The sequence below is a fragment of the Anopheles funestus genome, chromosome 2RL (genome assembly GCF_943734845.2).
Source record: "Anopheles funestus chromosome 2RL, idAnoFuneDA-416_04, whole genome shotgun sequence".
In the NCBI taxonomy this organism is placed as follows: domain Eukaryota; kingdom Metazoa; phylum Arthropoda; class Insecta; order Diptera; family Culicidae; genus Anopheles; species Anopheles funestus.
The window spans coordinates 55,828,994-55,853,362 of NC_064598.1; the positions used below are offsets into that span (position 1 = coordinate 55,828,994).

Below are 24,369 nucleotides of genomic sequence, written 5' to 3' on the forward strand. Positions count from 1 at the left end.
ATGGTGGTTATAAGCTTCAGCATGATATTGGTTGAAAATCCTGCTGCACACAAACTTCAAACCTTATAACTCCAACCCGTATAACTACCGCATTAAAAGGGTTTGTGGAGAACTGGCTGGTACCGAAAATGGAGGTTCCGTACAATGCTTGGTAAGCTTTATAAGGAAAGATCCCTTCAGCACTACAGACAGGTTGTACGATGATGGCATAAAAGGATTGAGTTACAGTTTCGGCAAGGATGTAGCATCACATAACCCAAATTGCCAGACAGCTGCTATCTTGTTACCATTGGTTCTTGAACGTCGTACAAGTTGATCGTCGGCGGACGTTGAACTAACGCATTTTGCATCGCTTGATCCGCATTGAGTTAGTTTAGTTCAGCATAAGGATGATAGAAACGAAAAGGTGTTAGAAGCGTAAGAGCTGATGATTTGTAGGTGGATGTAGCTACAGGATTGTAAGCAAACAAACCTGTAATAATGCTCTAAGGTTTCACTTGTTTCCTCTGCTTTGAGTACTCAACAGATGCAACGTTTGCGAGGATGCATTTAGAAAATAATTTGGCTAATGTAAGGAGCTTTGTCTGCTCACTGCCTCGAAGTAAAGGCGAAGGTGTTGAGAACATTTTACAGTTTTTATGTTTTGTGAAAACTACGGCACTGCAGGGGCAAATCTAATGAAATGTGTTTTTTTTCTCTTCCTCTGCACTTTACGGATCGTTTTGTTGATCCGCCATATGGTTGATTTCGTTCTGGCTACATATCTATCATTCCGATAATGTTTGTCGAAGACGTTGGGTTGGATTTTTCTTAGGTTTTCCTTCATCGTATAAGTGTTCATTGCATTCCTTTTCGCATGCAATTAAATGCAACAAAAAAGTGTGTTCGAGATTCTGAATAATTGTAATTTTTTTTTTGCTCGGTTAGAACGGCCTGGCCGTATCAAGACTTATTTTACCACGTAGCAGGATAGTCAGTTCATGCTACGGGGGGACGGTCCGGATGGGATTTGAACCCGATCCCTGCCGTGTGGACGAGCGCCGTTTTTCACATGCACCACCGGGCCGCCCCAAATAATTGTAATTGTGAATAATTGAAACTTGTTTTGAGTAACATAAATCGATCCTAGAAGATCGTAGAGCAACATAATTCGACCGATCGTAGAGGGTAGAATATCGCGCATACAGTGTTATCGCATGTCTTACAACGCTTGTTTCGGGACAAAATGACTATTCTTACAAATATACAAATTTTGTAGCATAATACTTCGACCTAACCTAAACAAACTATGTCATATGGTGGTAACATTTCAAAATGCTTCCAACCGAAGATGGTAGCAGTATTAGAAAAGAATGCTGTAATGTGAATACTTCAACGTGTTTCGTTTCGCTAGACCTTTGCGCCATTCTACAACATGAAAGCTTTAAACGTACCCAAAATAGTTACCCAAACCCATAACGGTGGGAAACGAATGACGATGGAATGAGAAAGTGTCGAATAGCATCCTAAATCCCCGAACTGATTTTGGTTTAGGCTACCTGCTTTTGGGCGAAAGTCGAACAACATATGCTTGTAACTTTTGAAGGACCGCGGTCTCTACATCACACCACATAGCCAACATAGCCACTTGGCACTAATGTTTTGCACTGTATTGACAGGATCGAAAATGGTGCAATGGAACCAGAAAACCGAACGAAAATAATGTTGTTAGTATTTCGTTTTTTGAATGTAAAATAACAGTTTGAAAAAAGAAAGATTTTACTTGATCTTTACTTTTACTTTATTTTACTTTTTAGTTGACTAATAAATACTCGCAATAGCATCGATCGCGATAGTATGTGGGATATATTACACAAACAACCGACAAGAAAACTGCATCATTTACGGTTTAAAAACCCAATACAAATTACATTCGATTGGTGAGAAGCAACAGAGCGATGCACCTTATCTTAAAGCTGGCTCACTGCAATTTGGACGCGCATCTGACAAGCGTCTAGTAGAAATTTATTATTTTATTAGGTCTCAGCTGGATTCGTGCTGAAATGTCCCATCGTATTCTCGTTTTTAGGAAATTTTTACATTGAGAAATATTATCATTTGTAGCTGAATAGCAAAACAATGTAAAACGTTAATATTTTGACATTTTTCTTTTGAACAATTACTATAATAGTACTGTATAGAATCAATGTACAATTCAGACCGATTCATAATAGCGTAGCTTGGTTTTCGATCTATTTTTATATTTAATATTGATATTAATAGCAAATAAATATTTATTCTTTATATCTTTATTTTAAGGTATATGAAGCAAATTTGTAATAAAAACAAAAGTTCAAATCATAACGGCTTTAGCTCATAAATCAGAACACGTAAAACCAAAAACGGTTTTTTGTTTTTCATCATTTTTCTCCAAATGTAATTTTTTTTCTTGCGCCAATGGTTTAATTATTATTCAGAAAGATAATCTATTGCTGTTGCATTTTTTGTCCTGCTTTACGAAACAGGACGGCATTTACTGGCCCAAGATTCTTTACTTAATGACGGCGCCAGGCACTCGGAAGTGCTGTGAAAATTTCTGTTGGTACGAGGAGGTCGAGGAGGTGTCCCGTCAACCAACTATTGCCGATGGCGACAATGATGGCGACATCATTATTGACTTCCATACATTTGCGAACAAAATGTATGGAGATAATAGTAAACATAATCCGTATGGTGTACGTATTAGCATGCTGGCTATACCAATGTAGAAATAAATATTTTCATCGTTAGTTCCAGCGATTGGTTTACTTGAGTTTGTTTTTCTATTCTATGGTAGATTTTTGTTTTAACGATCATGAACTGCTCATGATCGCCATATAGTTCTTAAGGTTATTGGGGTCGCTCGGAAGCGTTGAATTGAGGAAAAAAATGTTTTTTTCGTTTTCGTTATTTTTCGTTATTTTAATGTTAACTTAATATGCAGACACATTATCCTAACTCACAAATATAACATTTTAAACGAAACACAAACACAACGAAACATTACCTCGTAATTTTCTTCTGCTATACATACATATCAGCCAAACAGGTAGCTCATTAAATACATTTCTGTGTTGTTGCTGGGCCGTACTTTTCTTAGGCTTGTAATAAAACAGTGTAGCTGGCTTTGTAAATTTGGATTGCAGTGAAACGACCAACATGAGCGTAATGTGGTATTTCCTGTTATGTGATATTTGAAAAGTAGAAGGCTAAAATTATTTGTTGTATTGTATTATTTTTAGTGTTATTTTGTCTTTTATTAATTCTTGTTGTTTGCGCTTGATGAATATTTTAAATTTTATTTCTTAGCCTCAAGCATTATGTAACTCCATACTAAAAGATTAAATATATTGTCTTTTTTTTTGCAAACTACCCCTACCATTTGACAGGCACATCCAAGCAATGGAAACGGACTTGGCGTATGAGGTATTGGCGGACTATTCGCTGCAAGAGATCCCTTTCTACGAGGCTCCGACACCAACGGCAGCTGTTAGTGTCAACCTCTACCCGCCGCCCAACAATACGCATTCGCAGACCAGCCAGCAACAAACACGCAATATCGGCAACATTAATCGCCGTTACGATTCGGCGTATGATCTTTCACTGACAACCTCCATGCTAACTGGCAAGATGCAACTCATGAATACCAGTAGTTCAGCGGGAACGTGTACTAATGTCGGTGCAACAACACCTCACGGCGGGATGCATCACACGGGCAGTCACCAAACAATCCAGCAAAATCAACACCAGGCCGGAATAGCGTTGGTTCCGATCGGTATGTCTAACCTCAGCTCAGGATCATCGCTAGCTTCGTCCATCAGCAGTGGAAGTAGCGGTGGGAGCCTGATCAGACCGAAGAAAATGAAAAAATCCGTCAGTTTTCTACCGACATTTGTACAGGTAAGTAACCGGAATACGTGTGTAGGGGAGAGGAGGTATCACCCAACAATGTGAGGTACTCGAATATTTATATTATGCCGCTTGAATATTCTCCACACAAAACGATTCTATAATAACGTGGAGTGCATAGTAATTCGAAGAACACTAACTATGCGATGGTTAAGTATGAAGGTGTGATCGATTCCAATAGCAGAAAAGCATTTTAATTTTACAACGAACGCTTTCGGATGAATGCAACGATCGACAGCGGAAACAAAACGCACATTGGCTTTCGATGGACACTTTATGAAATATTCATCATCCTTGAAGAAGGAGCATTCATAAGGCATCTTCTGGATGTACAATAGAATAGAGATGTTAAAAATACAGGCTTTTGGGACTCAGTTTTCCATCGAAGTTTTGTTGTTTTGGGTACCACGCCAAACGCTTCTATCATGTTATCGACACACACATCGTCCAAACAGCTGAGATAGCATTGGTATCGCCATAGACGAAGCGATAACTACGTTAGATAGTGTCGATGGCATGGAGCATTCGATGAATGTGCGTCCCGAGGGGGCTGTAAACACATAAATTCTGTTTGCCTAACAATGCACTACTTACCCATTTCATGCGATTGATTCATGCCGATTGCCAACACCTTTCGAGTGGTAGATATAACGATGACCAAATGGAATGAAATAAATACATTGCCAACGATGATGATGAAGATGATGTCAACGCGCTCGTTCTTGCCGTCTTCGTTACGATCGTTGTCGTTGAAACGAAGATTCAAATCGCCATGTTCGGTGTTTACGCAAACTGTCATGATTTTCTGATGCTTCTGCAAAACGAATGGGTTGTATATTTGGAATTATAATCGCATATTTAAAATTTCATTATGACATGCAGCATCATATTTTTGCTGTGCGTGTATAGTAGCTGTGGCACACTCGGTTAGAGAATTTCGGCAGAGTTACGAATTTGCCTGCCTACCATCGCCTTGTCGATGACTTCCAACGTGACTGGCGATGCACGATGCAAGAAAGAGTTAATCTGTTGTGCTATTTGAGCTAATTATTTACAACGGACCGTGAACAACTTGAGCGTCATCGGTCTCGTTTACCATTCGACTTGATCAATGGATGTGTCGGCAATGTTTGTAAGTTTTTGTGAACCCGCTGCCACAGCACGCTGCCCGGCTGCATGTTACGAGTACCAGGTGACGGTAGATCGAAGACGTTCCCGAGGTAAAGGCATGAAGAACCTGCTTATGGATCTGGAAAACAAATGAGATGCCGCGATTAAGCACCCGCCAGGTTTTGTCTTTATCTAGCCGAATGCTGTCAAAATATTGCAGTTAATTTATGGCCGCCGCCGCTGTGGCCGGATGTAACTCTTTTACAGTATTTCTTTCGCTCAAGCATTTTTTTCTGGGTGTCTTCCCTGTTTTGGTGGCAACTGTATTGGATTGGAAAAAGATTGTCTTCCAGAATCGAAATAAATAGAAGAGTTTGTCAGCTGCGTACGACAGCTTGTCCCAAGCTGTTATACTTTTCATCCTCGTAGTTAATTACATACAGCTTGCTTCGACGCGATCGGCATGTACAATTTCTGTAGTGTCGTAGCTGATCGCGAACTAGACGGGTGCAGTTTTAAGCAAACTCTTCCCAAGCGTTCGATGCATTCGATGTGCACCGAAGATAATTGTTGTTTTTGTGCGTTTGCCAACAAGGTCGTCACTACCATCGAACAGTATATCGTGAGATATGGTAATGTGCCTAAGTACGATGTTGGATCATCTAAGCAACAACTTGCTGATGGCATCCGATGCCGAAGTGAAGCAGAGGTGTTTCCTCCATACGAATGTGGTGGGTGCTTTTTGGTATTATCCAGCTGTCGATCCTACTGATGCTTTCGATCAATTCATGGAGGCGAACGGCTTTGCGCAGAGCGTGTGGGATGCTTACTTGTCGGCCGGCTTGGCGCGTGTGTGTTTACAAGTTTTGTTTATGGTTTGGCAGACCAGACTCCCGAGGCCAAGACCTGGCTGAGGCACTGGGAGTGCACGAGCGGATATCTAAACGTGACTTCAACTGCTCAGTCGACCACGCGTGTATCCCTTCCCCTTTACGTTTGCTGGACGTGCAGTTAGTTTTATGAATGAAATCGACTGTTATTCCATCGAAATTAGAGTGTTCTGGGTCGTTTTGTTCCGCATGTTGTGGTTTTGGAGTACATTTTACGAAGCCGCGTTTTGTGTGCGCGTGCGTTGGACGAAGTTGTAGATGTAGCGAGGTGTGGCAAGTGGCAAGGTTCAATGCTATTTAAAATCCCAAAAGGTATCAATTTCCATGTTTCCTATTGTTCCGGTCCGTTAAAGGGATCGAGTGTGTTACATATTTCGATCACGAACAGTATCGAAGGTTTTGTTACTGGTTGAAATTTCGTACAAATTGCTTGTGTCGCATTTGAAAACAATTCCAAACAAAATAATCATTCCAATATAATAAAATGCATATAACAAATATTAAAAAAAATCCAAATACTACACTTTTCCTGATACCTGATACAGTTTCCCTACAATAGTGTCTATTTTAATGATCATTTAGTGACCCTTTTCGCTCATCAACCACACAACAACGTCTCTCTCAACGAATATGCTTAGCATCTAAAGTCCCTACACTAATCTTTCGCCACTTCTTGATTTGAGCTTCCTGTATGAAAACGCGACACATGAGTAATTGAGTGCATACGATCCCGTTGACAAGTTAATTCAGTTGACCCATCGTTTGACTGAACGGTGTTTCCCCTCAAGTATGAAGCTGGAAATTTACCAGCATTTTCATATAATCTCGCTTATAGCATAAAAATGACAGCCATAAAGATAATATTTCTATCCCCCGTGTCTATTCAGTCGCCGCTTTTTAATCGTTTCCAAACTGCACCCAATATTTCGATTTGCTTCCGCTGCACGGAGTTGAAAGTAAGCGCGTTAGGACATGGGATCTTTCAATCATTATCGTGTTAACATATTTATGGTGGTTCGTATCGCATAATGTGTTCTCCCTCTCTATGCTACAGTAAAAATTTCACGACACCCGATTAGATGCCCTAACGCTCCCTTTAGAACGATCGTTTCCGGTTGCTTGAGTGTAGATTGCGGGTGGCATGTCACGACCGTGAACGATGTACGGAGAAAAATAATATGTCTCTATTTAGTGCCCGCTAACAAGCGAGAAAAACGGGTGCCTAAAAACGTTACCATTCAGCTGTGAACATATTTTATAAAGGGCGATTGATTATGTGTTTCACAAGTACGGTCATCTTGGGGTAGGTGTTGGCTGGGCCAAATTATGTTGGATCATAGCAAATGGGAAAGAATGCTTTTGGATACAGATAGAGAAGAATTGATGTTCGGTGCGACTCGAACGACAGGTAATTTAAGCTTGCGGTTAAAATAGTAGCACTCCATCACCGGAAGCTGATGAAATCGGAGTATTGGTTACGAAAATATTATGCCAATAAGAACAGAAAAAGTGTGTAAAAACAAAAACCACAACCGCATGCAACAAAGCCGGATTGAATAAGGATTGTATTTTATTTTCTTTATGCTTAAAAACTTTCCTTCACAGGGCTGCGATGGGGATTCGGGTCCAATACAACTCAAGCAGGAACCGTTGGATGATGGACCTATACGAAACATACAGAAAGTGCCGAGTCTATCCGATCTGTCCGACCCTGAAGCATCACTTGGTAAGTGTATATGTGCATTTCGAATACCATATCCCTATCCTGTCCCGGCTACTGTTACAATGCAAATGATTAGCTTCAATTGAATAGGTGTGTATGTGTGAAAGCGAAATACTAAAGTATGCCGGCTATGGTTCCTATTGTTTTGCTGCTGTTACGGGTATAGCTGTGATCCCTTGTTTAAAACATAGTGGCCAATTGAGCTTAAACTGTGGGTAATTTTCGAATCCACCGAGTGCATGCGACATGATTACGAAACGCGTGTATCAAATCGAGCCGGAGGAGGTTTTGATCAAAAACTATGGCTGGTTTTATTCTACGCAGTTATTGTCCAAGTAGCTTAGAATGTACTCCTGGTCCTGCAATTGCAGATCCAGAGCCGTTTCACTGCACTCAACCAGATCAAGATACACACGATCTGCTACATCAGCATGAGCAAGGATCTCATCGAACAGGAAATCCCCAAATGAAACTGCCAGCGTCTGGTAGTACTCCCATTCGCCATCCAACTCTACCACGAGCGTATCCAGATCGGAGACTGCGTTGTTGCGTCCGAACGATTCCACCACTTGCGAAATGGAGCGTGTGTTTTCGGACAGGAACGTGATGGCGTATGGCAGGAACCGGTTAACACTGTCATCTGCTAATTCCTCATGGGCGTAGTATGCACAATCCTGAATATCCCAGTTCTGGAACAACAGGAACAGCTCACGTAGCTCTTCAACGTACTCGCGGCACTCAGCGTCTATTCCATCGGCGGCCTCGATCTCTGCTTGGAAGGAGGTATCTGCTTCACGCATAGCCGGAACCATGCGGGCCAATTCCAACAGCAGCTCCCTGTTGAACTCACGCACAATTTCACCGTTGAATTGGTACAGCTCGGCAATTTCGTTCTGCGTTTCGATTGCAAGCGTGCTGAAGTTGGTTCCGAACTCTACCAGCACATCAAACTGTTGCTGGGCACAGGTAAACTGCACCAGCGCGATCAGCAGGAAAAACTTGGCAAACATTTTCACTTCAGCTTTCAACGTAAAACTGACTGTACGCATTGATCGAACGTAGGCTTGTAAACTTTTTGCTGGCCAATGTTAAGAATGGTCTGCTAGTGGAAATGTATTGATTAGATTGAAACACGATATCCTCAATGTCACAGAGCAACGCCTTCGGATTGAGCCAATCCAATGAACCTTAACACGGGTACCATAAAGCTGTAAAATGTGTGACCATTACGCTCCACAATAACCAACATCATGTACAGCAGCTTAACGCGGTTGGGTAAAAGGGATTAACTAACGGAAATCATTCTTCAGCACAGCTACCTTGTAGATATGGCTGGATGTGATATGGACACAAACGATCAGAGATTGGGAAGTATATGGGAGATTTATTCGTTGAAATTAGGAAGACAAATTTGATTGAGCTGCTATAAAGATATCGTTTACGCAGGTGATGACTTGGTAAGAATGGTTTTACCGTGGTAATCTAGCATCCTGGCCCTTGAATATTTATTTCGACTGATGATGCAACTTTTTGTAGGTGGTAGCAAATACGCGTGCATGGTGGCTACGTTCCACTATTTTTTGCTATTTTTTTCGCAGAGACACATATGCATAGCGGATTCAATTTCGAGCGTCTTCGTCGTTACAGTTGTTTTTGAAACGCACAACCCGAACTCCCTCAAACAAAAATTCCACGACAATGTCGATAGCAAAATGCGTACGTAACGGCCATCATCGCGTGACGATTTCAAAAATTTAAATCTTTTGTTATGGTTGCATCCACGAAAAGTTTCAATTTTTACCGGCCTCACAACTTGCGGGCTCAACTTGTGCCCTTGCTTTGTGCGAGCGCCATCTAGGGGAATATGGCGAAAGCACTTTCTGGCGTTGCAACCGTCGTTTTTCCAACAACAACGACAAAATTTGAAATTTTTGCTAAAATTTGAATTTTTTGCGTCGTGGCCGTTATTTTTTTTCTCGGCTTGCGAATCGGGTCCCACTGTGGGGCGCTTTTCACAGTTTCTGTGAGTTTCGATTGAATAAAATTATTGATCTGCGGCGTAGTGGGACTGGAAAAGGAGTTTTGTAAATGTAATTACAATTTGTTGCATCGCTTGTATGACTGCCATGGGCCGCCCTGTTCCACACGACAGGACGGGATATCAAATCCCATCCAGATCGTCCCCCAGTAGCAACGACTGACTATCGGCTACGTGAGCCTAGGCCAAGAAGCAGAAGAACAAAATGATCTGTTCAACGACCACAGCACCGACATCATGTACCGAACCTTGCCACTCGCACAAACTGCTCAATATTTAACAAATATTCTTTGCTCAGGCTTTGCTCACAAGCAGACTTATCCCGGTTTCTTTAAATAGTGTAATAGACTAATATTAATCCGTAAATACGCTATTGCTTACCGACCATTAACTTTTTGAACAATTAGACAATTGCATGAAGCGTTACACTTGCACTAGATTAACATAAGCTAACAGCAGGAACGTCACGTTGAAACGTCATTTCCTCTCCACACTTAATCCAATCCTGATTCGTTATCTCCACCGTCAACCGTCCGCCGCGCTGTTATTCTTATCTCGTAGCACCATGCCATTACCAGTGTATCCTCCAAATGAGTATTCCCCAAGCAAGCCAGTAGCAGCTACGGTTGATTGATGTTTATGAATGGAAACATCAGCCACAGCATCAACGCCGCTGCAACAGTGCACACAACCACAGTACGTGCTTCATTCATGCGTTTCTATTCTGCGCTCCGACCAAGTGTTTGGTACTCGAGCGGCTAAGTGAGTTGAAAAGCTTCACGCCGCTGCCCAGGGAAAAATCGCTAGATCCATCAGCATCTTCTACATCTTTCCGTCAGTGCAAGATAACTTACTCGAGGTTTATTATCGTTGGCCTCCACGAGCCAGTCATTCAGTTTCTTCCCTTACTCAATGGGCCTTAACCTTCGTTGAATCATTTCAGGCCGCGATTCGCTAACGTATCTGATGATGTCGTCTCTTGCGTATTTTTTGTTGCCCCTTTTTTGGTTTCATTTTATGTTTTTATCTTGCCCTATCGTCAGACGCTTCCTTTCCAACCACTTTTCCGATGCTCGGCTTGTTGGATCATTCATTCAAGCTTTGCAGTCGTGCACACCAAAGCAGTTGGAGGTACTTGCCACGGCAACCGACCACGCATAGCGTGCTCAATGCTTTGTGACGTTGGGTAGCATAATGGTATTTAATCGTTCTACTCATTTCATGTTTTGCATGGTATTTTTTGTTTTCAATATCAGTATTGAAATTATATCATCAATCATTGTATGTGTAATCTTATATATATTTGAAATCATTATTAGGCTCTTCTTGTACTTCTAGCGATCCTTAAAGTCCTTTTTCATATGATGATCATATTCTTAACTTCGTTACTCTCGATACTGATGTCCATCTTACTGATGAACTCATTTGCAGGGGAATGCTACTTTAGTTCCCAATTGGGAATAATTTACGGTTCAAATGAGTACCCGGACTTCAAGAGACAAGTGAAGGAATATAGACAACATAATTAAAATATTCCATTTCTCTATACGCGATAGTTGATCCCGGAATGTGATATGAAGCTGTCAGCAGCAATAATCATTAGAGACCATCAAAATGATTTGAAACTAAGAAGTTATCTTCATAAATACAGCAAGATTTCCATCTCTCTTGTATGGCATCGTTTTAAGATCGAATTCGATCATTCTCAAAAGGCAAAGGAAATATCAATTATAGTTTGAATTCGCAACGCTGAAAGCACATGAGTATTCGTAGACAGCTCGATGAACGATCGACATCATTTACGTTATCTAACATGCTTGATCTTGGCTTCCCAGGTCCAATGGTAGTAGTACGACCATGATCACCGCTAATTGTTCATTCGCTTCATTTCACTGTTCACGAAATGGTTTCGCTGCTGTATGCATATTAGGTTTGGGTCTGGATAGCACGAAGCTATAAATGACATACGCACCTCCCGTTACAGTCGTACACATAAACAAAGAACACTTTTATGAAAATCAATCCATATCCACCATGGTGATTGGTTTGTACTGCAAACTGACTTGGATATTTGGTTTATGATGAACGAGGTGTGCTTGTATGGTCGTGTTTGAGTGAAGTTTGCCGTGAAAAAAAACCCCTTGTCGGGTGGTCCAGTGAAGGCCAATCTCAGTGGTAGCTGTCGATCGTAGGTTATGTCCCGCCGTTTTCAACGGCCGAATCGGTCCATGCCGTTCGTTCCTGAATCTCGTGGAAAACCTAGACTTGTGGCGCCTGCAAGCCTGGTGGCCTTTCGTGGTTGTAGCTAATTAGCTCGGAATCAACGGATTTGAAATCAAGCTTTTGGTTGGTCTTGGGGAACCTTATCGCAAACGAACTAAGATGCTAATGAGCTGGCGATCATAGCGAGTGACTAATATTCGGTAGCTCCTTTCGTAATGGGTGGTTATTGTTTGTCAGATTGTTGTTTTCGCAGAATATCGAATGTTACACGTCGAAAGTTAAAAATGTCCATTTTTATATTCATGTTTGCATAGTCCGATTAATAACTTGTTGGCTTGTCAGGTGCATTAGAGATGTGCCGCCGTCTAGCTGATATGCATCACACAAGTTATCGGTCTACTGAATCTCGTATGATGATGGTTCTAGCTAATTTAACATATCTATAAACATGACAAACATGAGGCGGTCTGGTAAACCAAACACGAGAGGATCGGGATCACATTCGATCCGAACCGTTCCCACGTACGCATAATGCCCGTCATGCATAAAAGTTAGTCAGAATAAAGGGAATTAAGAAACGACAAAAACCGGGTTGCAGTGCCACAAGAAAGAATGAGCACGTTTGATAAAAGTAACACTGTATTTTTTACTTTTCTTTTTTTTTATTTGAAAGTTTGATGCCACACGACCGGACCTGACTAAATTAAAAGAAAAGCAATATACATTTTAAATTGATATGTACGTACTTTTACACAGATTTGCATCCGTCGCAGCTTTCGTTTCGAATAATCAGCATGGGTTATGATATAAACGTATATGAAAGATTCGTTGAATCTTCGAATGACGATTGATTTATGAGCCTTGTGTCGAAAAACCTCGAAAAACCTGTAGTAATAAGAGATTTTTATGTAGGAAGTACAGCCTTTCTCAAAACACTAGACTATTATATTGAAAGGGAACTGAAACATCATTTGTTTAAGAATTCCACATACTTAGCTCACATTGATGTTCGTGTTAAAAAAGGCGCCACTATGCTTACCATCACATTATTGAAAACGAAAAAAACCATTCTGGAAAAGAACACACACCGTAATTGTTATGCTCCACACATTACACTCGAAAACATTGACGGATCATGTCCGGTTCCTTCTGATAGATCCGTTTTGCGGGTGTGTCTCGCTTTTATGGCCCCTGGCGACAAGTAACACTGAATTATTACACACTTTCGTCGCTTCCGGAAACGAGGATACGATCGCTGATGATTCTTTTTTTGTCTCACTTGTTAAGAACAAAGAGAAACCCGATTTGCACGTGTCTTCAGCTACCACCAACTGGTAATAAAAGTTGTTCAAATCATTACGTAAAAACGTCGCGACAATTTTTACAATGTAACAAACTGGCGTCTATCTTATTTTTGCTGAAATACCTTCTACAAGTTTGCTGGAAAGTTACGAAATGGTGCTCAAGTGACTTCGTAATCAATGAACGTTATCAGAATAACAGTTGAAGAAAAGCTAAACTATTTCATTCTTGTTTGGTCGCTTCACAGTTAGTATGATTACCTTTTGCATTTTCTTTCTAGCTTCTCACACTCACAGATTCTTTTCACAATCAAAGCAAAAGGAACGAGATTAAATATTCATGATGTTTGAATGAGTCTCAATTAGATTTTCCACCTTTTCTGCTGTTGCCGCCTAAGATGAGCAAACATAGCTTTCCTCAATATGCTAATTTGATATTTAAGAAAATATACGTAAAAAACTACACATTAAAAGAAATCGAACCGGTTAGCTGATAGATATAGGAATTAAATTTGGGTTGCACGATCAGCAATAAACTTTGGATACCACATCTATAAAATTTCGAGCGAAGTCGTCTTACAGCAGTGCCGGTCCTCCCCAATGTATGTTGTTCATCTCATTTTATCTTAATTTTTTTAACCACGAGGTGGAATATGAGGAAGCACGAGCCAAACACGCAACATCAATTTAGGTTGCTGTTTTTGTGTATGTGTGATCTATTTCTTATGAACAATGAAATAGTTTTATTTGTAAACAATTTTCAAATTTCGTTTCGCGAAAATGATATTTTTCCAGATATGGCCTAAATGATGAAGCTCGTAGTAGAAGAAGTTTTGGAAGCGGAATAATATAAGCGGAAGCCCTCATATCTCTTTGCCTAACTTTGCAACTAGTTGTAAAGTGTTAGACGAAGCAAACACGATGAGAAAACGGATGAATGAATGTGTGTTAACGTATGAATGAATGGAGCCAGCTTTTTCAATGAGCCACCTTTACGCCAAATGTGCTTTTAGCCCCACACCTTGCAATCCTCCACCACCCGGTTTCGATGAAGGCTTTAGTAGCTTTATGGTCACAAACGTCGATACAGGCGATCGTACCAAATGTATGCATATACATGGATGGAGCTTTCATGTCGTTTTGTAGTGTTGGCTGCTGTTTTAGCTACCGAACGTATGCTAGTACCGAGATCAGTAGCGGCCCGGGAGGGTCAAACCGTCGACCCAGAATGATATGCTTTTGGTGGCTGGCGGAGGCAAGTAATGAGGGGTGTTGTCGTCCGGTCGTAAACCCTTCACAAACCGTAGAACCCACCAATACACAGCTTGGTGGCCGTCAGCATGGCGCGATGGTCGGAAGAGATATGTAAATAGAGTCACAAAATTTATGATACATCTTCCAGCTTTTCCTTTCTTTCTCTTCTTCATTATTTCATTCATATTACCATATTATGTTAGCCGGTGTCGGTGGTGCTGAGCGGATTTCATTTGTATTAGTTATGAAGAGTACAAATACTGCGAAAGACAAAAAAATTGAAACGAGTTCACGATTACTTGTTAGAAATGAAGCATACACTTCACTGTCAAACTATTCGCAATTAGTTTTAGGTTGTATTCTCAAAAAAATAAAACTAACTTTGAGTCACACTATACCAAGCTATTTATGAAAAATGTCATGATGGCGTAAATAAGTTGAAAAAAATATAACAGGTTTATTCTCACTTGCTACAATGGCTCTTGGGTGGATCAATGTACTGTTCTTTGTATTGGTTTGCACGGGTAAAGTGAATTTTTAATTACGTGCATCTTTTATGCCTTAGTTGTCCCAACTCGTTTTCAGACTATAATAGTTTCAACCATGTGTGTTTCCAGTTACCCCTGCCCCGATCTCTTTCTCGTCCACAATTTACTTTCGTTGTTTTACCAGCCTCCCATTGATTAGAATAAATTATAAGCTTATTATTGACTCGACGTACAATCGTGCAAGAGCTATCATGAATGAAGGGTGGCTCTAACCCATACGTTGCATACGTCTTGTTTACCCGCGCAATCCAGTTATTCAATCGTCGAGTAAAGGAGAAATCCAACCATACCTATAGCCTCCATCTCTCCAGCACAACGATTCAACTTTATGAATGAAATCTACAATACGTAACGAAGAGAAAAAGTTGAACCGTTTTCGATCTATCGACGTCTTTTGGAGCCACAATATTTAGGCCCTCGGTGGCGTCACCACCTGTGGCGAAAACCTGTCGTTTCAGTTTAAATAGTTCATTTGTGAAGATCTCGTTCTCTTCAATACGGCCTCCCGGTCGGTTGGGAACCGTTTTTTTTTAAGTTAAGTTTAGGGCTGCGTGAAAGCTAAGAACAGGACCGTAAAGCACGCTACATAAATAAAAAAAAGCTTCGGAATAGCCTCATGTTGGGATTGTGGGGAAGCAGCCTGCAGGGAGGTAACCTTCAATATTAGCATAAAATTTAATGAGTCGCTGGCCGTGTTTGTCGTGATAGTTGGGTTTCTGGATTCCGCTTTTCTTCCTTTGTCTGCTGATTGCAGTGCAAGTTGACAGCGAAGCTTTGATTACGGATTGAACACGAAAGTGGAAAGAAGGCTGTAAACGAAACAGGCACGAACTCCGTGGAGATGAGAGACGCATTTTGCGTTCTTTAAAACCTTCGATCGATCCTTACTATTCGCACCAATCTAGAGAAACGCGATCGTCGTGAAAGGAAAGAGCGATCGACTCGCTGTATCAGGTTCAAAACAGGTTAGCATAAGCGAGGGTTTCTCCCTTGGTGTGGCGTTGTTATTCTTTACCCGCACGCACGATCTGAACTCCGAATCGATGGCAGATCTTTTAATGAATGGGACCGATGAAGACTTTATCTTCATTAGAAGGGGTTGGGTAAAAGGAAGAAATTTGTTTGTATCGGCTAAAATCAACGAAATAAAAAAAATAATAATAAGCGCATGAAACGGAGACGTGTATCGCGACGCACAAAGTCAATAAACTTTCTGCATCGTAATATCGTTTTACAAAGTGATAACTATCGACTGAATATTCCAATGATACCCAATGTTTTGTGATGTACAGCAAATAAACAAACGGGTCCAATTTTACTACTGAAGTAATTTTGTGCAGATATATTTGACCATATATTCAATAATACGCTACATTTACTGATTGAATTGAACGTTCGCGACACTTCTTAAAATAATCTTTTTCATTATCCAACATTGTGATAAGAAACGCACGAACTATCGTTCACCCTTTGCACGATCGGAAAGATCAAGCACTGTGGGATCGGAACGGGGAGAAACCAGTTTCCGTTTTATCATTTTCTGAGCCTGGTACTCTGTCCGATCCGAGGACATTATCATACGACCAGCTGTGTCCTGCACTTTAACTCTCAGGCTTGCTCAAGGGTCGTTGCTCGATATAAATCAACCAAACCGGAGAACTGGAGGACGCCGAACGGAATAGATGAATCACCTTGACCATCAATCAGTCCGACTGTCGGTTGGTGCACGAATGTATCGCGGGTCAGCTTCACACCTTTCAATCATTGTACGAATGCATGACACGAGAGGTCTATGACAGCAATGGAGAGTTTGTGACGATGACAGCACTGCTGACTACTAACGATTGTAGCCTACAGTGCTAGATAGAGCCTGGTAGAAACATTAATGCTCGGTCTGCAGCACTTTTCTCGAACACCAGCCTGGGGTGGTGTTTTCGCTTCTAGTATTTGTACCAGTGAGGAGCCACACATTCGAATGCGTTCAATGATGCCCTGTAAAGTTTTGTTGATTTTTAAATACGACCAAGACGCAACCATTGGCAAGGGAAGCAGATTGTGACGAGATTTACGATGCCTTGAAGATGGCAATAAATTTTAAAATTTTAGATAACATTCGTCGTCGTGCCTGTGGACGTTTTGGTGTTGTAATTTATGACTTTCGGTCGGGCAGCGTAGAACTGTAAGAAATCCGTCGAGCACGGATCCCGCGAGACGGAAGGAGCAGTGACATAGGCCAGAAAGTGAGCCATCCTTCGTGTAAGGTGGCTCATTTGCAAACGATGATTGCTCAGCATAACTAATCCGATTAGTCCAGGAAGTAGCATCGAAGCAGAAAAGTAGTCTGTGTGAACTGCTCTTGAATGACTAGACCTGTTGGATGGCAAATCGACCAAACGCGGGGAACAGCGGGAATGGACGAAAGATCGATACCAACCTGTCTTCGATTGCTAAACCGGTTTGGGCTTAAGCTCCAGCGAATATTGTTCTCTTGCTTTTGCGTTATAATTTCGCCGTGCTCGCTATCCTGCTCATGTTTATCCTGTTGAATTCGCCTTCCTTTCATGCAATTACTGGATGCTGTTGTTAGCCATCGGAAGTCTATCTTTCTTTCTTCAGCAATGGAACAGGATGCGTATGCTGAAGCTGGCCCCTCGCTGCCGATCGATGATAAATGGTACGGATGAAAAAAAAGACCAGAGGTCTACATCGAGTAGCTCTACTCTATCGTTAACTGGACAAACTGGATCTCTGCAACAAAAAAAAGCAACATACATAAGCGAAGATCGTTCTCCCAAGGCACAAGAGAGCCACGCGACCGTTTTCTCATGCTGATAAAAATAAAACGTAAAAAGTCAAGCTCCAGCATATGGGCATAATCGCCATGCAGCATGCAAACTGCCGGACATCAGGTGTGCAGAAGCAAGCTTATCCAACACAGATACACTCGTACTCGATCAGGGTGTGTATTGGTCGTTTTTTCTCCCAGTTCTTTACCAAGGGTGGGCAGCATGCCAGCATACGTACGTGCGTACACTCGTGTAACTTGATCAACCGTGAGACAGATCACCGCAGAAACGGTTTAGTTTAAAATAATAAAACAAGCCGGAGAAGCCACGGTAGGAGGAGACGCTCGTTTTAACTTGATCCCAGAACAAGTGCAACAAATGTGCCGAAAGGAATGTGGCGGAAGGGAACGGATGGTTACACTTGCACTTACTCTGCACGTGTAATCCCCCGAAACCCTTTACGTCCGTTCTGCATCCATATGCCTACATGGAACTCGATCGCTTGAACGTTCGCGTGGCTCCTCATCCGGTGCATTCAACGTGGAGCAGGCAGAAAAGGCCAGAAGCGACAAAGAAACATCGTCAGCCTCGCGGTCCTTTTGCTCTCCGACACCAACCAAGCCACGCTTGATTGCAATAGCCCTAGGGGAGGTGGAGTTCATATTCCGGTTGGTGCTTAATTTATTGTTATTGTTATGACTTTTACTTCCATCTCTGACCGACGCCAGTGGCTTGCATTCGCATTTACGATGGGAATTTATTTTGTTCTTTTTACTCCTTCTTATTTTCAACGTGGATAATCCTTCGAAGGATGTAGCGATTGCTTACCGCTAAACTTGCAGCACACAAGACTTTCTCGTGAATGAACAGAAACATCGTGTGTAAAGCGTAAAGACAATGAAGAGCCCAAATGTGGTGATCGCGATACATCGTACTATTGCCGACGGACACATTCTGTGGATGGAAGGTGTTTCGTTGAGTAGAGTTGGTCGGATTGCGTAGTACAGCAAATACATTGATGGTGCACATCTCTTGATCTCGTTGATCACACTTGTCATTGATGTAGTTGATGATGATATCAAATATAGAATATTCTATTTTTAATCAACTCGTCTACCGTTTGTCAGAAAACAAAACTTGTCTGGGTTTTTTGTGCAGCCGACAAGCGTATTGGTTACGCTATTTTAAATCGATAGTGCAAGCATTATGCACGATATAGCAGCTATTTGTATCGACCCTGCTGTGATATCAATATATTTTGTAGGAATTAAGTAAAAGTAGCTTTTTCTTCTTCTTGGTGCAACGACCTAAGAGGTAATGATAGAAATTTCTCGCTTATTAAATTTATATTTGCCACACAGCCAGTCCGTGCTTTGAGGAAACGATCGGGATGGGATTTTGTACCGATATTGTCGTGTGAAATAATGGTCCTACTATTAAATTTACCATCTGGTCACCTTCAGATGTAGGGGATCCTAGTTATCAGTAATTTCATATCCTCAATTTTTTATCCTCCAATAACCAATTCTTACTCCACACCTGAAAAACCGAAGATACAGTTAGTTTTTTAAACCTAGTTAAAATAAATTTCTCAAGCGCTGGTGTTCGATTATTTCCTGTATATCGTGTAACAAATGTTATTTTGCGGTAATCTCTATTTCGTTGGAGTATGTTCCTTTTTAAGGCGCTGAGTTGAACCGGAAGGTATTCAGCAAATATATTTAAAAGTCATTCATATTAAACCGATCCATCCCATGATGGGTAATTTAATTAAATATTACGATTAATTAAATGATGATAATCTTGCTTACACTATAGAGAATTTACAACATTTCCATATGGATGCTCGCATTGTTTACAGTCCCACACGCCGGTACAAGTGGCACACTTGTGCGTGCTTTGCGTGGTGGCTTACGCATCGGAGGACGCTTTTTTAGGCGATGATTTTCGGACCCTAACGATTGGTGTCATATTCCGACTTGCTATGAAGAAACGTCCGTTACTACGTGTCTATATGACATCGCATGGAGACACATAATCATGGGTGGCACAAGCATCCAAGTGTCTGTGCATTGTTGCGATGGGATGCGTCTGCGGTGGTTCGGTGCTGTGGTTGCGATATGCGGCGAAGCACACATCCGGTCATTTGAAATTTTCAACGCCACCAAACGTACCGAGAGTCCGTTCGGCTGTTTCATGTATACACAATTTGTCATGCAAAACGAAATGAAACTGTGGAATTGGCCGGTCTTGCAAGAGGGTGACCCTTACAATTTAAGCATCAGCTTTTTCGTGGTTCTTTTCGATTACCACCATCAACCGCTATTAAACAATGTTGATAGTTTTTTTACCGATGTACAGATACAGATTGGTCTGATATCGCATGGTGAATGAGAGGTGTCCGTCTTTAATCAATACACCATTTCATTCTCCTTCGGCCAGGATAGCTTAGTGCTTAGCAAACAATCGTACAGGGTCGCGTTTTAGTGGTTACGATATTGCTTGTTGAATTTATGAAATACGCTAAGAGCGCTACAAGAGCGATTACAACATCAAAGAAAAAGATTTTCACCGGTGTTTTGTTGATATCTTTCTTGAAGAATACTTCCCCACCTTTCTAAAGGCCCGGGGTGCGTTTGTGTGTGTATGTGTGTGCGGTTTGGAAGAGAATTGTAATGAGCCAGCCAATTAAATATTGACATTTTACTCTTGGCGGTTGTGGCACAGTGCCGACGGTCGTCGTAATTTTCGCTGGGATGGATCCTCTATCTCCCAGAACCAACCAGGTATTGAAGTCGACATTACGATGGTGTCGATTAGGATACGGTCGCAAATCTTTTAATTACACTTGCCCCGAAGCAATCGTAATTCAATTTTGAATTTTATTATTTTCTTCACTGTAGCAGCTTTGGCGCCATTACAATGGCAAACAGAATGAAACTAACTGTACCGCAATTTGTGCCATGTTTACTTTCATTTCCATATTTATGTGGTATTTTTCTGTGTATCTTCATACTATCTCCTTGAAGAGAGCATTGATTTTTCATCGAAATAATGATTAACCGTTGGTTAGCTTGTTTCACCGGTTTTACTCATCTTTTTGAAACATCGTCAGCGCAAAGACGGTTTTTCTACGGCCCAAGACATGACTCGCCCTTTAATTATCCGGAAGGTCTGCTAATGTTAATTGAATTTTCCGTAAAAACCAAGAACACATTCGCTTGTCCACAGAACTGTTTACAAATAACTAAACAATGAACGGTCTATTTTCCAACATGCGCTGTAATTAAATTTTGCGCACCCATATCGTACGCGAGAGATGGTTGAAAAAGAAATTATTTCTCATTTGACCACGGGACAGTGCGATGCAGTCACGTTGAGAATGTGGTTGGTGATCGGTTTCAAGTATGGGATGCTGGAAAATGGAAGGGAACGAATCCTAGCATCACTTGCCGTGCTCGGGTGAAGTTGTTACATTCTTTTTCTCGTGCACCTTTTAGTGTTGCCTTCACCTAACTTGATTAGCGATCGCCTGATGGCCGCACTAATTAGTTTAAATAGATACTCAAATGTGCCTGCACCAGAAACACCAGAAGTGTAGAGATTTTTTGTTCTCCTTGTCAAGCACAAAACCGACCCAGAACGGTCACACTTGCTGGTGCTGCGATACGTCCCGAAGCCTCTTTGCCAGTTAAAACTCAATTAATTATCAATATTGTTTTCTTTCTATCACTTTTAACGTGATGTGTGCTGGTGGTTCAGCAATAGGACCAACACACGAAGCACAGCCGGGCTGCTGTACTGCATCTTTTGATGCAATGCTCTCTAATGCACAGACAGTACGAGGCAGACCGATAGAACATAACAGGCACGCTTCCCGTGCATCTCGTATGACAACATGAGGCTGTGCAGCAACGAATGCACTTGCAGACAGCTAGCCGCCTCTCTCGTCTCTGGTGGTAAATGGCCGGAAGAAGCCCAGCGGTGGCATGTACACAACGGTAGCACCAGAAGATAGATGGCGCTACCATGGGCACCCCCGTGCACACACCGATCGCACTGCTTGGCCGATGCGCTAGCTAGCTACCGAGACTGCTGTCGATATTTTGACAGTTGTGAATGTTTACGAACCAACCGGTCCAGGACCATCATCCTGCATTATGGCCGTAACACGGTTGCGCACACCGGATGAGTGCATTATTGGTGGGGCGAGGAGACTTCTACGCACCATGCAGAGCAAGTCAGTACTGCAACGACGGCATGCAGGCAAGCGGTTTAAATAATGCACTTGTTTGAAATAAAACATTGGCGCCTGTGCGCACAGTGTAAAGGGAACCCCACCTGGTTAACTGGCTGGTTGTGGCCACGGGTTGTCATATCTCACACATTCCCTCTTTTCCGGCTCACCTTGCCGCGCGCGAAGCACCTTGACCATAGCTTTAGTTCGCTACACTTCCAACAAACGCGGGGTGTGATAAAATAATTAATGTTTTATTTGATTTCCGAGCACTGATTTGTTTGTTTTGAAGTTTCACGTTCCAGCGTACCACCGGCACTACCCCTCTGTTTTCTGCTTGAGTAGGACGGAGCATTATTTTTCACTCACCCGTTTCAAATCCAACGGACCTAGGGACGCACTGCACGTTTCGATGCATCCCGCGTGGTAACGATAGGGTATCGCACGTGTCTTGTGCGTTTAATTTCATCTTTTTTTTTACTGAAAGTGTAGTTTCGTATGTATGTGTGTTGTAAAATATGTTTACACTCAATCATAAACCAGAGCATTTAATTTGATGTTGTCTTTAGATGGTATTTTGGTATGGAAATTATTGACGCTAGATAGTTTAAAAGTAGCTTAATGCTCTTCTATTGCACACACGCAGACAAAATGCTCTTAGACGATTCGACGAAAACATCAACTAATCGTTCGTTCCTTTAAATTATTTTTTCCCACTCAAACAAGTTATTACGTGGGGGAGATTGCATTGTACAAAAAACGAGACGAGAATACGTTATCAGGCAGATTTGTTTTTTATAGTTATTCATTATGACAGCTTTCAATTACCACCAACGATCGGGGTAAATAATGTATTTCAGTTTCCAGCTAGTTTAACGATTGAGAGCTGTCAGCAAAATTCCTTTGCAAATGTGTAAATGGATTAGATATTTATTATTTCTTGCCGCTTAGGACGGATGAGCATACTCTGACGGATTGGGCCGGAAATGTTTCACCAGGCTACCGGTGTTACATCGAACCTTTGATTGCCGCTCTCAGAGTCAGAGGAGTAGTGTCGCGGGATAAGTCTGGCGAAATGAACGAAAGAGCATTAACGCAGGGATACGTAGAACAACGGCAAACAGGGAGACGGAAGGAGACTGAGCAATGATGCTTAAAGAACATCCAACACCAGGGAAAGAAGAGTCCCATTAAAAAGCCCTTCAGAAATGACGGCATCGTATAACCGCTGACGATGATCGGACCCACGGAGACGGTAGAAGGCAAATCTTAAATTATATTACAAAAATAATTACCTCCGAACGGGGCGGCATCGTCATCCCTGTATTTATGATGCTTTTTAGAGTGAACGCCAAGAGGCTTTGGTTTGGTTTCGGCACAAGATTCGGAGAACCGAAGCAAGGAAAGGGAGTGGAGGTACTTTATAATATTCGATCGGAAAAAGCTCTACACCTGGAGTAGTTTTCGAACACATTTCCTTAGTTTGTCTGTGGCCATGGATGGATGACTGATAGTCATTCATTCTCAACTAACGTAGCCGGCTAACGTCAAGCTACGTTGTTTACGGCCACGCGACCCAGAGGATCCAACATTTCTGGGGCAGCTGTGGATCACACAGTAGCACTTCAGTGGCACGCCATAAAAACACACACACACACTATAGAAAAGATAGCTTTCATATCCTTCCCGTCTTCTGGCGGTGCTTTGCTTGGTCACGTATCAAAACTCCCGGATGATGCGATGATGAATGGATCGCTGGAGTGATCAGTAAATGGATGGATGGATGGATGGATGGTTCTCATTTTCAACAGTTAAGCAGCACCATCGTGCGAAAATCGTTTGGCTAGACGTTACTAGTTGATTTTGTGGTCGCTGTTTCCTTTCGTAATGGTACTCTTGTGAAGTGTATGAGGCCGTGGAAATGGTACACAGATTCTAAACTGCTGTATAAAAGTTCAAAATATAGTTCGATCATGTTGAGCTATACTCAATTGTAGAAGATGTTATTAAACTTAACTATCGATCCTGTTACAATAAAATAAATTATTTTGTCGACTACGCGAAACATTTACTTCCTAAACTCAACTTCTTCTTAATGGCTAGCTTTCAAAAGTAATTAATGCTTTTGATGAGAATTGTATGGCTTCGTAATTCGGTAGCAAGTTTCTACCGCTAACCGATTCCTTACGTTGATCGTGCGGAAGATTAAAACATGGTAATCCACACTAGTTCAGCTTTAGGAGATATAAATCAAGTTGAAGGATTGCAAGGCTGTAAATAAAAAAAGCTGATCCGGCATGACCGATAGTGCCCGCTACTATTAATAGGCCAA

General features: G+C 41.6%; 1 protein-coding gene across 4 annotated transcripts in view; it reads left to right on the plus strand.

The window, feature by feature from the left end:
* The window catches only part of LOC125774622 (ETS-like protein pointed), an 86,652-nt gene that overhangs the window by 5,892 nt on the left and 56,391 nt on the right, over positions 1 to 24,369 (plus strand). For all 4 annotated transcript variants that reach the window (XM_049444719.1, XM_049444718.1, XM_049444721.1 and 1 more), the window contains exons 3-4: positions 3,408 to 3,918; positions 7,533 to 7,653. In XM_049444719.1, the coding sequence (XP_049300676.1) occupies positions 3,421 to 3,918; positions 7,533 to 7,653 (619 nt within the window). In that variant the 5' untranslated portion in view covers positions 3,408 to 3,420. The remainder of the gene's footprint in view (positions 1 to 3,407; positions 3,919 to 7,532; positions 7,654 to 24,369) is intronic.